The following is a 21,982-nucleotide window of genomic DNA, read 5'->3' as shown; positions in this document are numbered from 1 at the left end:
ATCTTCAGAAAATATAACACAGGCCAGGGTGCCAAAGCCAAGCCTTCCATTACAACTAATAATCAAATCAATGATTGTGCTGATAGAAGATTTTCATGCATTTCTCTAGCATACGATGTCTGAAGCCAAATACACGGACTTGAAACAAGATACTCAATTCCTGCTGCCAATGCATACAAAAAGGAACAAGTAAAGCCCCAAGTTTGCATTTATTCTTTCTTCTCCTTACAATTTAAATGTTATGGTTAAGCTTTCTATTTCCCTCAGCACCATTCAGAAGCAGGCTTTGAAATCCCGTGATACTTGACGCTGGCGAGTAAACAGGCTCATAAATCCCCCTATTCCAGACAGATTTACTGGCCCTTTCATGGAACGTCCCCTGAACCCCTCCACCCCTCCAGTTCATTATATGTTTCCAACATAAAAGCAGGATGCTTTTGTTATTAAAAATATTTTAGTTACAGGAGGTCTTTACAATAGCTTTGGCACATCCTCTACATTCTCCAATAATCACATAAGGAAAACTTTTTTTGGCTCAGGGTCATTTTCATGTCCTTTATCATCAATGTACTTTGTCTGCTCTTCCTTTTTTAAGGCTCCCCTGTTTAGTGCATTCAGCCAAGCTTGCAAGTTTTCCAGCTAAGAGAAGCTTCTTTATTAAATTTTCCAAATGGGCTGGAACTTCTGCAAGAAGGGTCCCTTCTGAACTATTGCCTCTGTTTCCAGTTCAAATTTAACAACAAAACATAGATCAGTATTCAGAATGAAGTAGAAAACAATTTCAAAAACTTAACCAAATTCTCTGGGGCTTTAAGTAAATATGTAATTAGAATTTGGCTGAAGTCTAGGCTTGCTTCTTTTTTCACTCAAAGTGTTTCTTTCTCTCGGGCTTTTCCTTGTCTTGGTCTGCGGCCTCACCTTTAATGTGCTGTTCAGCATTCGAATTTTGTGGAGTTTCTCATTAATGGAGGGGTTTTTGCTGCGTTTGATAAATGACTTCCTAAGCTCCTTCTTAGTTGACAGCCGACGATCACCAATGGGAGACAGGCTTGCTTGTTCTAATGACTTGTAAAGTCGCTCCATCTCATCATCATCACATTTTTCCTGATCTGCAAAGAATAAATTGGGTATGAGAACATGAATGTGGCAGCAGATAGCAGAAATGTTAATTACAGCCATCAGAAAGGCACTTAGCCAAGTCAAAAAGTAACAGTATCAGAGTTAAAACCAAGGGCAATTTTTAGGGTAATTTATAGGGTAATAATGCATATAAGACATACTACCAAACTGAAATGTTTTTTAAGAATCAGATCGTGATCCAAACAGCTATGAGCATATATTTCCACTGATAGATGCTCCAGATATATCACAGGCTTTGAACAACTGTCAGTAATGCTACATTTGAACAAAAACAACTTTGAAAGCATCTACACCCATTCATCTTTCCCTACATGCTGCACACAATGAATTACGTTTCTACCTGGAAACTCACAGGTCAAATCCTATTTGGTGTACCTATTCATCACCAGGCTTTGGTATGTATTGAAACTAGAGTTTGAAAAAATTGAGAAATTAAATTAAATGTAGGAACATTTCAGGGGCTCCAAAAGAAGATCCCTAGAAAACAGATTAAAGCAGAAACTGTTGGGGAGTTTCAGAGATTGCAGCACAGAATTTGTTTGTGGTGCCTCACAACAAAGCCTTGATTATCTCCACCTTAATTATTCTGATGGCTCCCAAGCTGCAGCACCATCCTCCATGACAGAGAGGTCATGAAAGCAAAAGCTAGCAAACAGTTGCAAATGAAATAGCATAAAACAAGACAAAAATTGAAGCAAAGATTTTTTTTTTCCAGAATAAACCAACTTAAAAATGAACAGCAGTCAGAAACTAAAAATGTACCAGGCATATATCAGGACGTTTTGGCAGAGGCCGTTTTCAGCAACAGACTGCGCAACTCGCTTCCTGTCCCTCAGTCCACACTGGAAGCTTTTCCACTTCAGTGTTTGCTAAAGGTAAAACTTAGTTATTGATGTTTTCAGGGTGCTAGTGAGTCCCTCAAGATCTACTGGGGTAAAATTCATTTTTATTTCATTGGGGACGGTGGTGGTGGTTCTTCTCACCCACAGTCCTCCATGTGCCAGTTGAACTGGCTGGGCATTTTTTCTTTTAATTAAATGTTAAACATTTACTTTTATAAATCATCTTCAGTCAGCAAACATTTTCTGAACAAAAGGAAGAAGTCCTTTTGCTCACTCATGCTGCAGCAAAAAGACTTCTCCAACATGTCAGCACACTTCGGAGGCTGTTCCTTATCTTTTCCATGTGTTAAAAAGTACAGCATCCTCCTACACCCCCGTTCTTTCTAAATATTTAGGTTACAAGAAAGGCTTATGATATGCTACAAATATTTGCCTTCATTATGTTGCTGGCCTTTTTTTCACTACTTTGTGATTATAAAAAACCTGCTGTAACTTGACAAGAACTAAATATAGCTTCCAACATTGGTACAATACTGGGGGAGGAAAAGGAGAACTGTTGTATATTTAACAAGCTGCGGGAAATAGAAAAAAATGCAAGTGTAAGGAATAATACACGGCAGTAGTATTTCCTGCAAACTGTTGGCTTATGCCATGAGGCTCGTAATTATAACTAGCTTCCTGACTACTTTCTTGGGATGAAGCAGCTGTTTGTTTCATTTAGCCAGCTCCCGCCCAGGACTGGCTCAGCTCCGCTGTAGACATCACCCATCTGGGCTGTACACAGTACCACTCTCAGAGATAAATTGCCCTTTATCAGATATCCAAGAAAGAGTATATAAGAAGAAAAAAAATTGCATTGATCCTGTCCAGGAACTTTAAAAAATAGGCAAACCATAGAGGACATGAAGTCCCTGCTCCAGATATTTTTTGAGGCTAACTCATGATCCTCCTTTTTGTCCTAAAAGAGTTACATAGCAACCAGCATGAGAAAACACCCTCGCTGAACACTCTTCTTCCATGCTAAGTACTCTGATAACTTCCACGCATTTGTGGATGAAGGCAAGGATGACAGAAGCACTCAGTGCCAAAAAAAAAAGAGGGAGCTGAGATCAGAAAAGCCCAACACAAGGCTCCTGGACAATGCACATGATCAGCAACGTGCACTCAGCTCCTGTATTCTTTCCAGATTGCAACCTTAAACTCCTCTCCAATTTCTTATTCTTCCACCACTCCCACCCCCAAAAGGATTGATCAGGGTCAGGTAATTTCAGAGGGAAAGGAATGTGCCAGATTCTTCACATTGAGAAGATGAAGGGAGTGACAGTGAAGCAGCTGAACGGGATTTTAGGAAACAGTTGGAAAATAAGGGTGAGTGAAACCTACAGGCTGTGTAGAGCCAGGTATGACTCATTTAGTACTTTTGTCTCCATCTTTGTCTACACTGATGAGCCATGAACTTCTCCCACAACAGCTAAAAAAATAACAAAACATTATCTTAATATTGTGCTTTTGTATAGAAGCAGGTACTGTTGCTATTGACAAAAGAGTATGTCTGCCAATAAACCTCTATAAATTGAGGCCAGACTGTCTGATACCTGTCTGGACTTTTACCTTCAATGTCTTGAGTTCCCCTGAGCCAAGGTCAGAAAGCAAAAGCCCATGCGTTGCAGGCTTGAAGCTGTCACTGAACACACTAGACTGGTGCTGTAAATCTGAAGGGGGAGAGGTAATGGAGGGGGGGGAGAGGCATTATGTCTAGCAATCAATTAACAAGACCAATAAATTTGCCTGTGATAAGAAAGCATAATTCTCCTCGCTCACACAATGGTGCATTATGGTATTTGACAAGCCACGAAATTAAATTAAGAAAGCGCTACCTATAGATTTCTTTCTTGTTTTCCCCCACAAAACATCCAGTTAAGGTTGGATAATAGAGATAAAGCAACGTGACTCAAGGCTTTAAGCAGAGACTGGGCTTTTCCTCCAGATTCAAACATTCACAGCACATTTTCCCAGAACTTGGTATTGCTTAATTCCCTTGGACCTGGAGTCACAGCACTGACCTGAAGATGAGCAAGTCTCTAACAGAAGCACAGACATTCACCAATTCTGTATTTTAAGGCTTCAGTGATTTGGATTCCTCCTATGAAACCTGGGCTGTCTAGACCATACTACTGAATAGTTACAAAATATTTGCTTTCCATCACAAAGTAAGTATTTATGCAAAAAGCGCATAGTACACAAGCTCATGTAAAAATGAACAGATTGTCTGTGTCAGTCTCTCAGAGATAAATGTGCCACCCCTACTCTGAGCTTTGTTAACCTCTGAAGGTTTATAATGATGGATATATTCCGCTGGCAAAAATTCTTAATAACATAGGCAGGTTGGGCCCCACTAGCACTGCTCTGGAGTGAGTCTTTCCAGCCGGGTCACACAGCTAACATCAGGCACATTCAAAATTACTTCAGAATATAATATTTCAAGTTATCTCTTCCACCAGTACTCTTCGAGCTAAGCACTTTGTCTCGGGCATACAAGTTAGGAAACTGGAATGCTACTACAGCACTTCTTTATCTCATCCTATTTTAAAGATAAAATACATTCATTTTTCTCTCAGAACCTAGTCAAGGATTAGTGGTAAAAACCAAATGGCAACAGTGGAAGGATATTACATATTGTGTATATTTATGAGCACGTACGTGCACACAGGGGAGCATGTGCACTGTGCACTTTTCCCTTCCCTTGGCGGTATTAACTATAAGCAATTCTGCGGAATGATGCCACTGGAAAGATCAGTCCTCCTGGGATCCTGCACCATGCCCTTCACTCACAAGCCTTGCAGCCTGCTAAAGCTTCATAGCACTTCTGGAAAAATTCTGTAGTACTGTATGGCTCTTTTAACTTTGTCAGAATCCACAGTGGGGAAAGTGGAAAAGAACCAGTGCTGACCTGAGGAAAAGGGAAGTCCTGCCCTGAGATATTTTAACATTCAAGAGAAAGAGACCTTCTAGCTTGGGTTGAGGAAAATAAAGTAATATTTCAGGCAAGTCAAAACTTCTGACAAATTCTGTTTCAGGAGAAGTAAAACACAATTTTGTGGCTTGATGCCATTTATCTGGAATTTCCCTCTAACTAACAGGAGATATCATAGACAAGAGCAAGCTGCCAGAGGTTCAACATGCCAGCTCTTCACCCTCTCAATTTTCAGCTTCCACCGTCCTGTCAGCCAGCTTGCCACAGGTGGGAGACATTAAGGTATTGAGACTCCCCACCCTGCAGCAGCAATACAGGAGCCTGCCTGAAATCTCAACTTTAATGCTCTTTAAGCCTACAAAAGTGAAATTATCCAGAACTTTTCTAAGAGCAGCTGTGAGAAATCAAGCTGATTGTTTCCCAGAGGTAAAGATACAGAAATTGGTAATGTTTGGCAGAATGAGCATTTTGCATCGAAAACCACCTCCAACAGAACGTATCTTACTAAATCTAAGCTGAAATGTAACTACTTGTTCTCCCATCCTCTAACTGAGATCTCACAGCTCTCCGACTGTGAGAAATCTGCTTCTTCTTTCTGTCATTGTTACTCTTATGAGCTTCTTGTAGCTGTGCCAACACTTCTGTTTCTGATTCTGCCAAAGCTTTTGATGCCAATGGGAAAACATATAGTCACAGGCTGGAGAGGTGAAAGGAAAAAAAAAAATCATAAACTGCTTTTCCCCTTACCTACCACCCCCCCCCCCATTCATTCTCCATAGTGGTAGTAGACTTTTAAATGGGAATATGAGGATACCTTGAGAATTCACATTTTCCACAGAACTACAGAATAGAAAAGACAGGAAATATTTGGATTAGGAGGACATAGCTTAGGCAAACTCCTCACTGGCAAATGCAGAACTAAAGGTAGGAGAGAGTGGGAGAAAATAACAGGAAAAGTATGTTACCACCAACAATTAGATGCTCTTGACCACAACAATCAAGACTCAGCAGTTACGGATGGCATTTTAACAAACTGTGACTGAACTGGAAACAACACAGTAAGTACCTCTTTTTCAGAGAGTTCAGAATACCGTAACACCATAGTTTTCACTGATTTCTAAAGCCTTTTTGATGAGAAGCAAAATAGTCATTCAAACACATTTGTTTCTCTACACGGTTGCTCTCACCATAGGCATACTTCTTGTCTAGTCTCAGACATGATCTAGCCATTTTCTGTAACTTTTGCAGAAGGAACAAAGGGGCCAGAGCACATCAGAGGATCTGTTCTGGCTATTACTGGCAGAAGCAGACTCCAGAGGGGAAGAGGATGTCAGTCCTGAAAGAAGAAGGAATTGACTGCATCCAGCTTTTATTTAACCAACTCCTTTCCACAGAACCAAACCAGATAAAATTCAAGTAGTATTTTAAAAAGCTTTCCAGGTTTTTCAAAATATTGGCACACACCAGATCTTATGCCAGCTACTGTGAGCTAAGGTAAAATAAATAAACCAGAGGTGGTACCATAAGAATTCCTTGCCAAGATGCATTAACTTCACATGTCCACATAAAACCCTCAGAAAATGCAAGGAAGAAGGATGTTATTGCTATAGTAGATCCCTAAATAAATATACACATTCCTGTTCTCTTATAGTAACCACTCAGTTTGTGCAGCTTCTTTTTGTTATCATAGTTTTTGATGATGATGGTGGTGGGTCATAGTCAGATACTTTTTGTTCCAGTGGTTGCCAGAAGAAATGTAAAGGATGGAGTGTGGCTGCAGAGCCATCCCGGACAGGGCAAGGCCAGCTTCTGGATACAGAGCACGTAGTCAGATAGTTGTTTGTATTCTCAACCATTTCTTGTTTACCTTCCAGTTTCTCTGTGTCACAGGCAGCTTTGAATCTTTTGTCACTGTGCATGTAGCAAGCTGCAACACGGAAGTATTAAATATTCCCACAAAGTAAATGGAAAACTAATGCTGATGTCCTTTCAAAAGAGAAGACTGTTAAACTCTCCTCTTTGTACCTTTCTTTTACCTGAGAATGGACATAACACCACTAAGAGTGGCTGGAAAGGTTGTTAAAAATATCATATGGTACATCTCCTTGCACCAGACACTTACAGTCACTTAGAATAGTTCTTTAAGTAATTTTTGTTGAAAAAAATAATCCATGATAATGTAGTTGAATCTGTTGTTTCTCTTACAGAGATTCATCCATTTTTCTCTGAGAAACTTTTCTTTCATTGTTTAACTCATCACTGAGGTTTCTTAACTATATTTGTATTTTCATGATAAGCTCTTCCCACAAAGCCATAGCTGCCATTTCTTCCTGCTAGGTACCAACTTTTCTGATGCTGGCCTCTGTTTCTGACTTTTGCCAACAAAAGTGCTCTTCAGTTCTTGAAAACTTTCACCTCAGCTCTAGGCTGCTATCATCAGCTACGACCAGTAATTCCTCATGGGGTTTTACTAAGCAGAATGTGGCGACAAAGAGGAGTGTGTAACGGGTTTTTTTATCCTCACAAGGAGAAGCAGAGAGTATGGACACACATGAAGGCTCTGTGGGCAGCGGGTTCAAAGATCACATAAATGTTCTGCTAACAGCAAGGCTGGCTTATGCATACAGGACATGTGCTTTCAGGACAGATGCCAATGCAAGATGGACCTGTCTCCTTCTGGACTCAGTCCCATTACTCTGAAACATGATGAGTCGTCAGAAATGCACTATTCAGAAGCATTATAAAGCAAATAACATGGACTTCAGTAGCAAATCAGAGATATGCATTCTTGTTTCACATCAGATAACAATGATGTTCTTACTAGTTACTGTAAATCATGAGGTTTTGCAGCTAGCTTTTACCCCACCATTTGAATTCATCTCACAGTATTTGTGCACATCCTTATCAACTAGCTGGAGGAAGAAATTCTTGGGAGTTAAGCCACAGACCCAGAATTGCATCCTTTTTGATAACTTTCTTTTGGAACTGATTTGCTATTTTACATTAATCCTTTTTTCCGCCTCATTCTCAAACTGAGGTAGCTTAACTAATCTCCTTGCAAATTATTTCATTTGTTTTTTTCAGTGGGCATCACGGGGAGTGGGGGAGGGGAACCAATCCCACAGGCCAACACTGTCCATCCCCTCCCCATACTATGCAGGCTGATAAAGAAAAGAAAAATGCATGTATGGCTTACGTCTCAGTTGCTCAACAATGAGTTCTGATGCAGACAGTAACTAGTGAGGTTATACAGTTTCCATAGTGACTGTCTCATTGGAATTATCTATTTCTGGAATTCCATCAGCATCACTGGTGTGGTTAGAATGGAAGTGTTCTGTGACCAGGGTTGGTCATCAGCTAAGCAGTGGGCAATGGAAGAATTCATTTCCCCAGGAATATTATTGGGAATATTAAACCACCTTGCAAATGGCAGGAACATACCAAAATGTGCCTCGATTTTCTAATAAAAATGGGATTAAAATGTAAGTATTACTAAGCCTATCAAACTGCTTTAAATTATTATGAATGTGTCATGCCAATTCTGTGACCATCCATAAAAGAACCTGTCACTCCTAAAGTTATGATGGAAAACATTAACCTGTGCATTACTGCAGGATTACTGATGGTACCAGAATAACATGTTCTAAGCTAAAGTTTAGATTTCTGAAGAGCAACCACTGAACCTTGCTCAATGGGATCTATAAGCCACCATACTGTATATGGCCTACACTTCAGCAATCCACCAGAATGTACCTAATAATGTTTCCCAAAGGCATTACTTGGTCAAGTTTAACTCAGAAGTTCAAATTACAGAAGACAATGCATTTACTACATCTTTATGACATTTCCATTAGGGACCCTATTTCTGCCAGGCTCAGTCGTTTCACTACTTGCAATGCCAGAGCTTATGGGAATTGGATTCATTGGGAACTCTCTCAGAACATCCACTCTTTTCCACCATAGAGAAATACTACATATGCTTGCTCTCAGTTTTAATTCTTACTGATCTTCACTGCTACAGAACTCTCTAGGAGAGCATTCTAGAAGATGGATAATGAAGCTGAGTGCAAAACACTCTGAAATTAATCACAGAATCATTTAGGTTGGAAAAGACCTTTAAGATCATCGAGTCCAACCGTAAACCTAACATTGCCAAGTCCACCCCTAAGCCAATTTTCACTTTTGGTAAAATCTGTACTTAATTTTGGTTTGGGTTTTTTTTTTTTTTTGGTTGTAAAAGCAGAAAAACATATTAACAGTTAGCATACCTTTAGTTTGTCATATTTGTAAAACCATTGGGAGATTGACAATGTAACTTATGGGCCTTATACTATCATTTTTCGCTCAAGTGCTAAGTTCTTCTACAGAGAAATACCCTTAGTTCCCAATGAGTTCAGTGCTGTTTCTTTCCACCTTTGCATTTCCTTCAGCCTGAGCTGAATGGAAATGGGTGCACCATTGTTTTGCAGTGCACTGAGACAACACTGCTCTTCCAACAACAAAGTACTCTCTGAAAATCTTTACAAGGATTTTGAATCATGAGTAGGGCTGATGCACAAGAACATTATTGCTTCCTTATGTATTACCTCTCTAGGCAGCACGCTGAGTATCTTCTCATTTCAGCATGTTTAATGCAAGAAACGCCTCTTATGCTTCAACTGCTTTTAATGCAGAAAGAAGAAACTTTGCTCAAAAGGCAAGAGACATTGCCCCACTATGACAGGAGAGTTATTAACAGTTACAATGACCAAATTCTGAAACTGTGCCACCTTTTTAATTTAGCAGTACATTTCGGTAGGAGTATACTTGCACAGATACCCATTTGCTTAAACAAAATAGAGTCTTAATGGACTTTCTGATTCAGGACTGCAGTTGTTTCTCCTTGATTACAATGAAGCTCAATGAAACAAATAGGGAATACATACTAGAAGTAAATGCAACTGTTTTTATTTTTAAAATGGGACTGACCTAACTCCATGTTCACCACTTCCTACATATGCCATTTTGCTTAAGCTATCAGCTCTGTGACACGCTTTCTTAAAATTTTTATTTAATCCTAACTAATAAAAGACAACTGTATTGAAATAAAGCAAGCTAATAAAAAATGTCTATGTTAGGGTTTTATACAGAGGCTATGATCTTAACGTATAGGTAAATTTTAAGAAAAGTTGTAAAGGTACTTACCAATTAGATACTAGATTATATATTTAATGTGCAATAAACCAAACGTTTGTTGTAGATGACGTGCCACTGGAAAACTCTTCAGTGAAGAACATAAAGGAAGGAAGGGGAAAGGAAGTCGAGGAAAAGCCCTGAACTCCCACATTGTATAACTCTGCAGACAAAAATCTCCTCTCTCATTAGCTCACCTTTGGCTAGTGATCTCTGGCCCATTGCATCTGGCACAGCTAGACAATGTGTATCCGGACCTAAAAAAGAGTTTTCGGACCCACCACTGGGTTTGGAAAGCCAGGCGTCCTGGCTTTCTGCTGCTTCTCCACAGTCTACTTCTGGCGGCTCATCCGAGTGAATCTGTATGCAGAAAGTTAAAGGCTGATCACCCTCTTCTGTGGCAGAGCTGTTAACTAGGTCAAGCCAGGACTGCCTCTCAGAATAAACCACTTTGGATGTCAAGGAAGAAGACAACTCTTGGGAGTTGAAAGTGCTTTCAGGAGAGGAGAGAGAGCAAGATGCTTCACTTGACAGAGTTGAGGTGAAGGAGGACTTCTGCTGATCCTGTTTTCCAGAAACAAAGGGGGGGAAAAAAAGAAAAAAGAAAAATTATTTCTGTTCCTAGGTTCTACATGTTATAGATATGCAGCTCAAGTGCTAACTGACCAAAAATTGATGTAATCTGATTAATTATCCATCCAAACAATCCTGAGGTATGGCACCCAATTTCCTACAGAGCAGTAACTTCAGAAACCAAGCCAGAACGAAGCCAGAGGTAAAACAGATAAAAACCTGACAAGGTCTAGAAAAAAAAGACCAAGAAAAAATATTGTGTTGAATGTATGTAGTCTTCCACGCTAGGTCTCACACTTATGTCCACTCTTTATTTTGCCTTCACTTTATTGGTCTAATCAAGAGTGTAGAAGAGAAACCCTGAATTAGCCATTGAACATGAAGTTGTCTCGAAGAATTCAATAGATCCATCACTGCCATAACAATGGATAGACAGAAATGGGCCCAAGCACAGAAGTACTTTGACCTTCTCAGCACACAAAGCCATCTTACCTGGTCCTTTTAAGGGACTAATCATTCACCAAGGCAAGAAGGCTGACAGGTGATATGATGCCAAGTTGACGGTGGAAAGAAAAAGCAGACAGCCATGGGGCAAAGGGCAGGAAAAGGGGAGTAGTACAAGATTTGTGCTGCTCATTCACCTGCTAAGATTCATCCTTCAGCACATAAATCTGCACTAGAGACACATTGGAAATCATTAAGATATCCTAGGACCCTCCATGCCATACTTGTCACCCTGCCTCAACAAGAGTTCATACATCCAGAGAGGACTCCGAGACATCTAACAGTCATCATTAAGAGCTAGGAGATGAACAAGAGAGGTTATGACAAATGCACAATTCCACGTAAAGAAAGGTTGAAAGAAAGAATAAAGTTTTTAAAAGTATTTAGCTTCCCAGACAAGGGAGTAGATGCCTAGGTGTTTGTCCACAGTAGGTATTTACATTGGTTGAATTGCACTATCTCGTCGTTAAAAGTAACTCACACAAGAAAGTTGTGGCACCAAACACCACTGAAAAGATGAGGCAAGAGTGTCAAATGCACAATATATACACAAACACACAAATACACATACAAATACCCAGAAGAGGATTAATTGACAGTAATAAATGAAATAATGGAAGACAAAGGGAGACAAAGCCTTATAGTGAAGCTCTTAGAAAAAACTGTCAGAAATCCTGATGAGATCATCACGATATGAAAGCCAGATTTCTTGTATCTGCTACTGCAGAAATTTACTCCTGCAAATCATCTGCTACCGGCCAATGCCAGAATCAGAATACCAGACTTGGTGGACCACAATCTGGCAAGTTTATGTTCTCAATACATATGTAGACTAGATCTGTGTAAGGATTAAAACAGATTATAATTAAACTTCAAGTTTTTAAAGTATTAAAATATTAAGTATTTAATATTACCAAGAAGGTGTTTCTAAGGAAACCCAGACAAGCTGCAAACACAATAAAGAGACTAGCCTGGAATACTTATCAATAACCTAGTAAACTAGAGGTAAGATGTATTCATATAAACTTCTGCAATTCAGCATTGCTGTAATGTATATTACTTCCCTTTTACATTAAAAAAAGCTAAGTAGATTTGCTTTCCTGTGCTTCTGATCTAGCTGTATCACATAGCTACTAATTCAGAAGATGAGGAGGACCGTTATCAGATTGTGGGTCACCATTTGTTTGTAGCACTTTCTTCACTTTTGTAAATTTTCGAAGCCATTCCTCCAAGACTGTCCCAAACACTGTGGGACCAGGCTAAATTTATATTCCTATTACAGGAAGTACGACATTGTGTTTCAGGTGCATTTTTGTTTTTAAAAAGGAAACCTTCACAAACGCACCCTAAAGCAAAGGACAAGGAGATGCTGTCATAAACTACATGTATGAGTGATAAAAACACCCTTGGGAACACAGCTGACCTGAAGCATTTCATCTAAGAGCTATCGCAAAGACAAATTGTTGAAGCATTTGCACAGCCAAGCAGAACAACCAACCAGTAAAAGCTCTTTCTCACATGGTGTGGGTAGTCTAATTTCAATTGTCTAAAGACAGGAAAGGAAGATGGTAGACCTCACCTCTATTTTGCTGGCATTTGTCCATGTAAAAGAAAGTGCCATTGTGCCTCACTGAGTGGAATATATTTTTGTTATCATTTTCATTGTGTGTTAAATAAAAAAAATGTGAGTGAGAATAAAGATGACTGCCAGAATGTCTTTCTCTTTCTGTACATGTGTGTTGTGTTTGGTTTTTTTCTTTGGCATGACAAATGTTTACCTGGCTTACTTGAGTGGTTCCTTTGGAAGTTTGGAAATCATGCATATAATAATAAATCTCCATTTGGGGACATTTTAAAAAGTAGATGCTTGAGCCAGCAGATCATAAGGATTCCACTGGAGATCAATGAGTCTCTGGGCATTTTTTAGAGAAAAATTACCGCCATGAAACACCTCAACTGCTCTTTTGGGACTGCTGCAATCTATTGTCTCAACATAGCTGCTGGTTTTTGAACTGTAAATCCATTCACATGTGCAGAAATTAATGCAGATGGTGAGTTTAACTTTTGTCCTACAGATGTTAAAATTTACTTCTTCCTCACTTGCTTTTTTTCATCCATAGTACCCAAAAGCATGCATAAATATAGAAAGCTTATGATCGCTGCTCTTTTCTTTTTCAGGTCTGAAAACGGTTTGAGTCAGCAGAGAACAGTACAGCAAGTGAAAACTCTGTGCTAGAAATACAGCAAAACGTTTACTGCTCTAACACATAACAGAGCCTGCATCTGGGTGGCTATTAGTTTCCAGACTAATGGTTTTTAGTCTGGAGTTGATCTCAAGAAGTTTGGAGGCCTTTCTGCTTAAGACAGCATTGGTTTGATTTTCTAAAAATCAATTAGCTCCTAATTCCTATTTAGCAAAATCCCTTTGCACTCAGGAGAAAGAAGTGCAACTTCAAAAAAAGATGAAAGTAATAAAAAGAAATTAACACCAGTCAATGCCTGTGGCATTCTTGATGCTGGGATGGATCTCCAGGGTAAGTGTCTCTTCCAGTAGCAATCTAAAAAGATTCAAGCAGGCCTTCCAGAAGTGGTGTACCCAGAGACTATCCCCCCAAATCCATCCCTGTTTGGGACCTCATATCTTGGTTCAAAAAATCTGCAGTGAATGAACAGGCAGTAAGCAATGTTTAACCAGCCTTTCCTGAAATAACCAAGAGCTCCATGCCTCGAACTCACTTCCCAGTGAAAGCTGTGCTTTCCCAATACTTCAGGCGTTTTCTTGCTCCAGTAATTGTCCAGAAGTGGGAGGGGCATTAAATTCGGTATTTAAAAGACAACTGCCTTGCAGTCAAACACAGCTCTGTTGGTACCTAACTGCTCCCTACCCACCACACCAGCAAGCTGGGCATAGGGCAGGCACATGGCAGCTTCTTTCAGTAGCCACTTCTTGGGTGAAAAGATGACAACTTTGCTCAGGAGACACTAACCTTTGCCCATCGGGGAAGGGAGTTTAAGCTGGGGATGAGGAGAAGGGAAATCAACTGAGAGAGGTAGAGGCTGGAGGGAAGATAACCTTTAAGGGAAAGGCTGAGGAAGCAGGACCCCTCGGCACCTGCACCATTGCCTCCCGCCCACGCGTCCCCTGCGAGAACGTGGAGGCCAGCACTCCAGAAGAGCGTACGGGAAGGAGACAACCGGAGATCGCCTCTGCAGCACCAGACTGACAAGCAGCAGGAAGCCAGAAAAACAGAAAACTAAAAACCAGCACCTGTTTAAAACTCATCATCTGGAAAAATGCAGGCATCCGCTCAGAGGTGAGCAGACGGAAAAGACATCTACAGCCTCTTAAAGGCAAGCCACTGAGGTATAAAATTCAAGATGCTTCATTATCGGCCCTCAGCCCAGAGTAACTCTTGGAGATGTATTGCCAAGGTTCCTATTTTCTCTGATATTTATAGCCACTCGGACACATTTAACTTCCAGTTAACGCAGGCAATAAACAATCATGTTTTACACAGTGGTGAAGACCACGCAACCCTGCGTGCCGGGTGGGTTGGTTTACAGCGATTAACGCTACACAACTGTGTCAGGAGAGGAAGAGAAGACTGGCTTCTCTGGCTGAAATTGGCTTCTCTGACTGAAAGAGAAGGGGGCAAGTGGGTGACAGCGTGACGTACGCTCCCAGCTTTACACGAGCCAATTAAAGATTGCCAGACGGGCAACCTCGTGCATGACATCTCCTTTTATTATTGCCTGCGACCAGGCAAGCTTCTCCAGCTCATCTATGCTTTTCAATTTTGCTCCCGCTTCCCTGCCTCTGTGCCCACCCCAGCCACTGGGTGTCATTTCAGCATGCCGCACAGGAACCCGTACCACACCAAGGAGGCAGCAGACCCTTCCCTTCCATGAGCTGCAATGAGATGGTTTAGTACCCAGGGTTTTGCTGCACACCCCTCGATTTTAATTCACAGCTAGGGAAGGGAAAGGCTCAAACTTGGGATTCCTATTTTCAGCTGCATTACCAGCCCAAACAGGATTACTCCTTTCTAAACACAGAATTAGGTAAATCTCGTGTCTTAAAGCACATGTAAGGGGAGATGAGATCACGGGGAAAAGCAACAATATAGAAACAAGATTAATAGGGTGATAAGTGGCTAATAATTAGGCAAGTCAATTTGATTAGACATGTGAGGGTGCAGAGTGCTTATTCTAATTTATGAAATTAAGCGAGGCAGAAAGGAATATTCTGGGCAATGCTCTAGAGAGAGAGAGAAAAATAGCATAGGTTTGGGGAGGATGCCTATTTTCTTTTTTTATAATCTATTTTTCAGAAAATAACTGATTTTATCACCATAAGAAGAGGCCTCTTTCCCTTTAGTTCTCTTCACTGCCACAAAAGCAGCTTCAAATACAGCAGCCTTAAGAACAGCTCACTCGGATAAATACAAATCTGTTGGATGATGGTACTAGAGTCACAAAAAGAAAGAAGATTTGGGACTGATTAAAAAAGAAAAAAAAGAATAGTGTGAAAAACTAGGTTACGGCAATGAGTTAAAGACCTTGTGAAGAAAGAACACAGCATGTGTATGAGGTAGAGTGACACTTTCCTTTCTCCAGCAAGGTAGATATGCCTCCGTCTGAAGGGGCTGGTTTTTTACAGCGCGAGGCACAGGCTGCAATAGCTGCGTGCTCTGCCTCCGGGCATCCTCACAGGCACACAGGGTGAGCGTTTCCAGACGTCGTTCTAGCTTATTCCTCAAAGGTCCAGCACCTCAAGAAAGTTTTGTTCCAACTTGCTAGCAACAAGAAACAAGCTAATTGCTGTAACACTTACCGAAGGAGGAGGTGGCGGCTGGACCGTGTAGGGGGGAGGTGGTGTGTCTGTTATTTCTGGATCATCATGTTCACTTTCGCTGTAGCATTCTGAGGCAAACACGGAAAATGAGCAAAAACAAAGTATTATGTCAACACTCATTTACTCCTCACAGCACTGTGGCAAACAAAGATCACCAAGTAGGATGTTCTGGGCTGAGGACCGCTCTGTAACAAGTCAGTGTCTCCTACAGTGAATATAAACCCACTTGTGGTAATGCTACGCTACTTCATGGCAACATTTTTTCTTTTGTTTTTTAAAGCAAAAAAATTTGCTAATATTGCTATGGCAGGAAACACTAGGTGTCACTGCTCTAGATAGCATCACAAATAGGTTTGGGGTGGTTTGGGGGTTTTTTCCTTCCTTTGCGGGCTTTAAAAAAAACAAAGGCTGCATCATTTGTAGTATAAACTAGGGAGACCTGTTGCAAGTAGCAGATGCTGTCCCTTAGTATCTATAACCGGTAAGTTTTCCTGGAGCTAGCAACAGGCATCGGTGTTGTGGCTGCAATTTTGGAGAAAAGAGATTGCTCGCATGGTGCTGTGGAAACCACAGAGCAGCCTCATGAGAGTCTTCTGCCAGCAGACGGAGCTCAGGTCGGCACACCATGCAGCATGGCAGTACTTGTGCAGAGCTACTACTAAAAGTAAACACAGTACTCTAGGGCTATACACCACACACTTTTTTTTTTTTAATAGAAAGCAAGCTGGTAGAGCCTCAATATCCCTTGACATGTGTCAGAGGGCCAGTCATGTTGTTATTTCTTTCAGCTACCTGTGTAGCAGGTGGAAGCATTTTCTCAGATGCTTTTAAAAAGTGGATTAAATGAAGTGAAAATCATTGATAAAACGAGACACCAAAAAGGGGAGGCAGTAAGTTGCGAGTTCTTATTCCCAGGGCGCGGCTGTAACCATTGGGCAAGATCACTTCCCTCTGCTAAATCTCCCAGCACGCTCCAGCCTGTCGCACCCAGCCTCCACGGCAGCAAGAGCGCGCGTCCTGCCCTGCGCCGCGTGCGAAGGCGACAGCGCTCACCCCCGCCCGACAGCGCCGGGGACACGAAAGGTCGCAAAGACACAGTGGAAGCTTAACAAGGACAACACGAGTGAACGCCAAACACCACAAGAGCAGGGGCTGCCCCTGTGGTCTGCGCGGGAGCCAGCGCTCAGCCCGGCCTCTCCCTCCACCAGCTGCACCCAGCAGCTTCTGCTGGCCACGGGCAGCGGGGTCGCTCCGGCGGAAGCAACCCTCCAGCTCTCCCCGGGTGGGCGAGGGCTGTTTATGTTCAGGGAGCATCTGTGCTCCTCTTGCTCCACGTAAGAGCTGGATTTCATGGGTTCCCACCATTAGAACCATGTGTCAGCATGGTCTCTGCTTGACTGAATTAATACCTGCACACTTTCTTTATGTGCATGTCATTTTGGGGGTTTTAGTAACCACAGTTCGAGGGGAACAAAGTTTTAAGAGAAGGGAAAAAAAAAAGAATTTTATACACGAAAGAGAGGTTTCTAAGATGTTAACAAAGTGAAACTTGAAGAGATTCATTACTTTTTCTCCATGTACCATTTGCAGAATTATAGAGTCTTCAATAGCATAGCTGCTATTCTGTTCACTGAAAATATGTGCTGGCACATCTTAGCATAAAGGACCGAGACTGGCTGCAATAAGGCCTCTATCAAATTCTAAGGCTCTGTTAATGCCTCCTTGAATAACTCTTAGTAAAGAGCTTGCTGTTTCTACAGCTCCCCTTTTAGGCACACAGGAGAACCTAAAAAAAAATCAACAGCTGTTCCTGATACTCTACATAGGCAAATAGCGTTGGTGGGGCAGGGGGAGTATTAAAATGCATAGAAAGTACATGAATACACAAGAACTGCGATAACACGAGCCAAGACCCTCCTGGAGAGCTATGACGTGCGATACAAAGGGGACAAGGAGGTCAGCAGAAATGGAAGTGACTGTGGGTAATGACAGCATTTTTCTGAAGTGTAGCAATGCCTCTGCACGGGCCCGTCTGCCCAGGCGCGTCTGTGGGGTACTGAACCCACACTCAAGCAAATGCTGGAGCACCTGTGACAAAACACACATAGAAAGGTAAGGAGGTGTTTGACATCAGAATCAAAGTGCCTTTTTCTGAAGGGGAAATGGGCCATCAGCTTCAAAAGCTGAAGAAGCCTGCGTTATGTTACGTTTATTGCAGGGTAATTAGATAATCTGCTGCAGAGGTTAATGAGTGGATTATTTTCTATCTTTCTATCATTTTTTTATTTAAGATTAGTGGGCTGACTCATTTTATAGTGGTTTATAATTCTTGACTCAGCCAACGCAACCAATACTGCATTTTTTGAGGCTTAAAAAAAAAGTTTTAATGTATAGAATTTTGACCATCCTCATCATCCATCAAACTCCTCCTTTCTGAAAACATGGATAACATGTTTGGACACTTCCTACACAAGTACAACTACCACGCAGTTCTTGCTACACAGCCTAATACTCAATATAGCCCTTTATCCTAATTATTTCAGATTGTTTTGATACAAAATTGCGTTCAAAGAGGACACAGGCATTTTGGAGGAATTTGGGGGTATGGGAATTAACAAGTTTCCTGACAAGAAATAAAAAGAAACCATGAACTGAAAGCAAAGAAATCAATGAGACCTGCTGAATCTCCAGAAATCAGTGGTATCTATATTTACCAGCCCCAACGAGGGGGTAACTCTGCTTTTAATGTCAGATTATAAACAGAGCCAGAATATAAACAGAGCCGGATTAATCAATAATGGTGTTACATGTCCAAAGGCTGGACATAAACCACAACCTTATTCTGGGAAACAGCAGAAGGGTTGCAGAGAAGAGCATTTCAGTGCTTAGACAAAATGGGCTGCATCACCTAAAGTGTTCACACTGTTACAAATACCAGTTCCTTCCTCATAATGCCAGCTCCTTCACAGCCTGAGCAATTCTAAAAAAAGCTGGATACCAATACTCTAAAAATGGAGGGTCAGAAGCCCAGAAGATGATACGTATTTCTCAGGTCAGAGTCCATCCCTGGTTTGCTAACATAATACTACCCACGGCGCTTCTCATTCTAAACCAGCTCCTATCTTGTGTGTCCTCAACGGCAGGTTTTCCAAGCACTCTGACAGGTGACTTGCTTTGTCCTCTACCCAGATTTGTGATTCAAGTGCAAGTGTCCTCCCTCCAAAAAGTTCTGTTAGGTCAGTGTGCAAATTAAAACAATAAACGATTTGTGAAGGAACTTTTAAAATTACTCATTCCACAATGAACTCGGGCTTGGCTGTGAAGGAAATTGTAGGCTTCAGTACACCACTATCACGCCCCTGACATTGTTGCTGTTGAAACCCCCAGGAATGGAGGAGACAGTAGGGGCAGGTCTACATGGCACAAGATGTTCCCAAGCTAGTGAGCTCCTGGGCTGTAGCATGACTGCTGTAATATACCTTACCAACTCCAAACCCAAAGTAGCACAGCTGTTTCTGTTCGCACTTGGTAGGCTTAGCAAGCCAGCAAACTGCCAAAAAGTAGATACACACCTTTCACAAGATCACTGGGTGTCTCTCAGTGACACTGTTCCTCACCATTGTTTCTTGTTCTGTGCTTGCTCTATGCTGTGTCAGTGTGATTCCTCTGAGCTCAGTAAGAAGACGGACTCAAGTTAAAAATTTAAAAGAAAGAAAAGAGCTGACAAGAATATGGCCAAGCAAGAACTGTGAAGAACATGATGTAGTTATGCACTGAAACCATCATTAGGAGCATACCTTCCTCATTCTTTCCGTTGAGTGCCTGGGGGTCTACAGCCATCCCCAGCTTACTTAGCCACCTGTTTTTGAAAAAGAGGGAATATAGAGTTAGGGATATTTGCATGCTGTTCAGACAGAATTTTGCCCCTTGCAGATGTGTTCTACATTACCACATGTATTTTCATTAACCTGAAGACTAAATGTCAAAGTTTCTTTCTGTTTCTTAGAGCATCTTCTAGAAAGGCACCAGTTACCTAAATACCAATATTCCCCATGGTGAGCAGGACTAGTCACCCAGGACATCTTCTTTCCCAGATCCTGAAAAAAGCACTACTGATGAAAGGAGGTTCATCTGTGGAAGCTAAAGGAAAAGTACGTGTGCTATAACACAATGTCAGTGGCTAGGTCTTGCTGTTGAGCTGTCGTCTTTCCCCTGGGATGAAGCAAAAGGCGTAGGAACCATAGAAGATATGTCAGCTTCCCTGGCCAAAGCTTTCACAGCACAGTCTAAGAATCTAAGCCATTTAAAACTAGACTTTCTGACCCTTATATACTGCTTTCTTCAACTCCCTATGTACTTTTGTTTTTAGTAAGTCTGACTTCCTGTGTTTCTTTAAGCTGTTAACAGGTAAGGTTTTTTAATTTCTCTTCCTAGGTGGCTGCATTTTTCTAGTGCTAGAAACAATCCCTGGATATAGTTTTTGTACATTGTGTTTGCCTGTAGGTCATTCAGATCTATCCAGGTTTTAAGAAACTAACAACTAAAACAGCTCAGGCCTTTCAGATTGAAACTCAAGGCCTAAATTGGGAATGTAGGAAGGGCGGGAATTAAGATTCATAACTCTGAAAAAAAACATTGTGTCTGATCTTGATTCTACTGAAGCAGTGGGAAGTTTGTTATTAAGATCAATGTCAAAGTAACTGGACTTTTAGACTGCAGTATGAACAGTAGAGCCATATAACAATTCAGGAAAACAAAGTGTCATTTCTCTAAGAGTGGATTATTTACTTTCTTCTAACAGCTAATCATAACACAATGATTTTTTTTAAATTTAAAAATCCTAACAAAAGAAAATGTTCGCTAAAACAATCCAGGACTTCATTAACCACAAGGTCAGACAGATCAGTACATAGTAACCACATACAACTGGCCAGGTAAAGGCACACAGCTAGCCAAGCACGCGTTTACTTTTCCTGTGCACATCACAATGGCAAACACACGCTAAATTAATGAAGCAAATTACTGTATTAATAAATGCACTGTGGATTTAATAGCTATATATGCATGAAGAGTTACGAAAGGTCATGATCCATCGAGCATTTATGCACACCAGGAACTCGACACATGTGAATGCCCCAGTGAGTTCAGTGGAACCCCTCACGTGCAGATGTGTTTGCGGGACTGGAGCCAAAAGAACAGATGTCTTTTAGTCTGTTTTGACATATGCGTGAGTATGTGTGTACTTTATGTATTAAATGCACGTATTTTATACTTTGCCAAGGAAAACATCATCAGCTACAACAGCGAGGAATTAGTATTAGTACAGTATAGTGCAAGCTGCTCCAAGGGTAGGCTACCTAGCTTTAAGCCAAAATGAAATTTACTTGAGAACTGGAGTTTGAAGGAAATCATTCTGGGGGCATAAGAGCTGACACACCTGCATAGATTTCAATCACTCACTCACATGAGACCAAACATTTCAAAAGTGTCATTAAGACACCGAGAATTTCCAGCTGGGCTCCAAAATGGCTGCTAGCACTCACTAACATCCTCCATTAGCTCTAAGTTTCTTTTTTTTCTCCCTACATCCTTCCCTCTCTTCTCTCTCAACCAGGGCTACTCTCTCTACAGAAATACACCTGCCCAGCAGTCCCTTATTCTCAGTCATCTTCAGCCCATCTGCCTCAAGAATTTCTCACTCCGTTTAGGAGCTCCACTAAGAAATGCAGCGATACAGAAATGGATTATCATCTCCCCACCGGTATGCTGTGCGCTCCTCCAAGTTGTAAAAGGCAACACGTTCTTTCCATCTGTATTTATGCGTATACATCTATAGGGTACAGATTTATGAATATATATATTTATGTGCACTACCATAGTATTATACATTTCTGTATCTATAGCCTTTTCAGAAGGTCACAC

The 21,982-nt window shown here is 41.2% G+C and overlaps 1 protein-coding gene across 1 annotated transcript in view; it reads right to left on the bottom strand.

The window, feature by feature from the left end:
* The window catches only part of IPCEF1 (interaction protein for cytohesin exchange factors 1), a gene marked incomplete at both ends in the record, with an annotated part of 42,021 nt that overhangs the window by 3,518 nt on the left and 16,521 nt on the right, over window positions 1-21,982 (bottom strand). The window contains 4 exons of the mRNA XM_081998547.1: window positions 919-1,214; window positions 10,326-10,488; window positions 16,040-16,128; window positions 19,858-19,919. Coding sequence (XP_081854673.1) covers window positions 919-1,214; window positions 10,326-10,488; window positions 16,040-16,128; window positions 19,858-19,919 — 610 coding nt within the window. The remainder of the gene's footprint in view (window positions 1-918; window positions 1,215-10,325; window positions 10,489-16,039; window positions 16,129-19,857; window positions 19,920-21,982) is intronic.

Source organism: Phaethon aethereus, assembly GCF_964289735.1.
Source record: "Phaethon aethereus genome assembly, chromosome: 3".
NCBI classification, from domain to species: Eukaryota; Metazoa; Chordata; class Aves; order Phaethontiformes; family Phaethontidae; genus Phaethon; species Phaethon aethereus.
The sequence above is the reverse complement of the archived record's forward strand: the minus strand, read 5'-3'. Positions and strand labels throughout refer to the sequence as shown.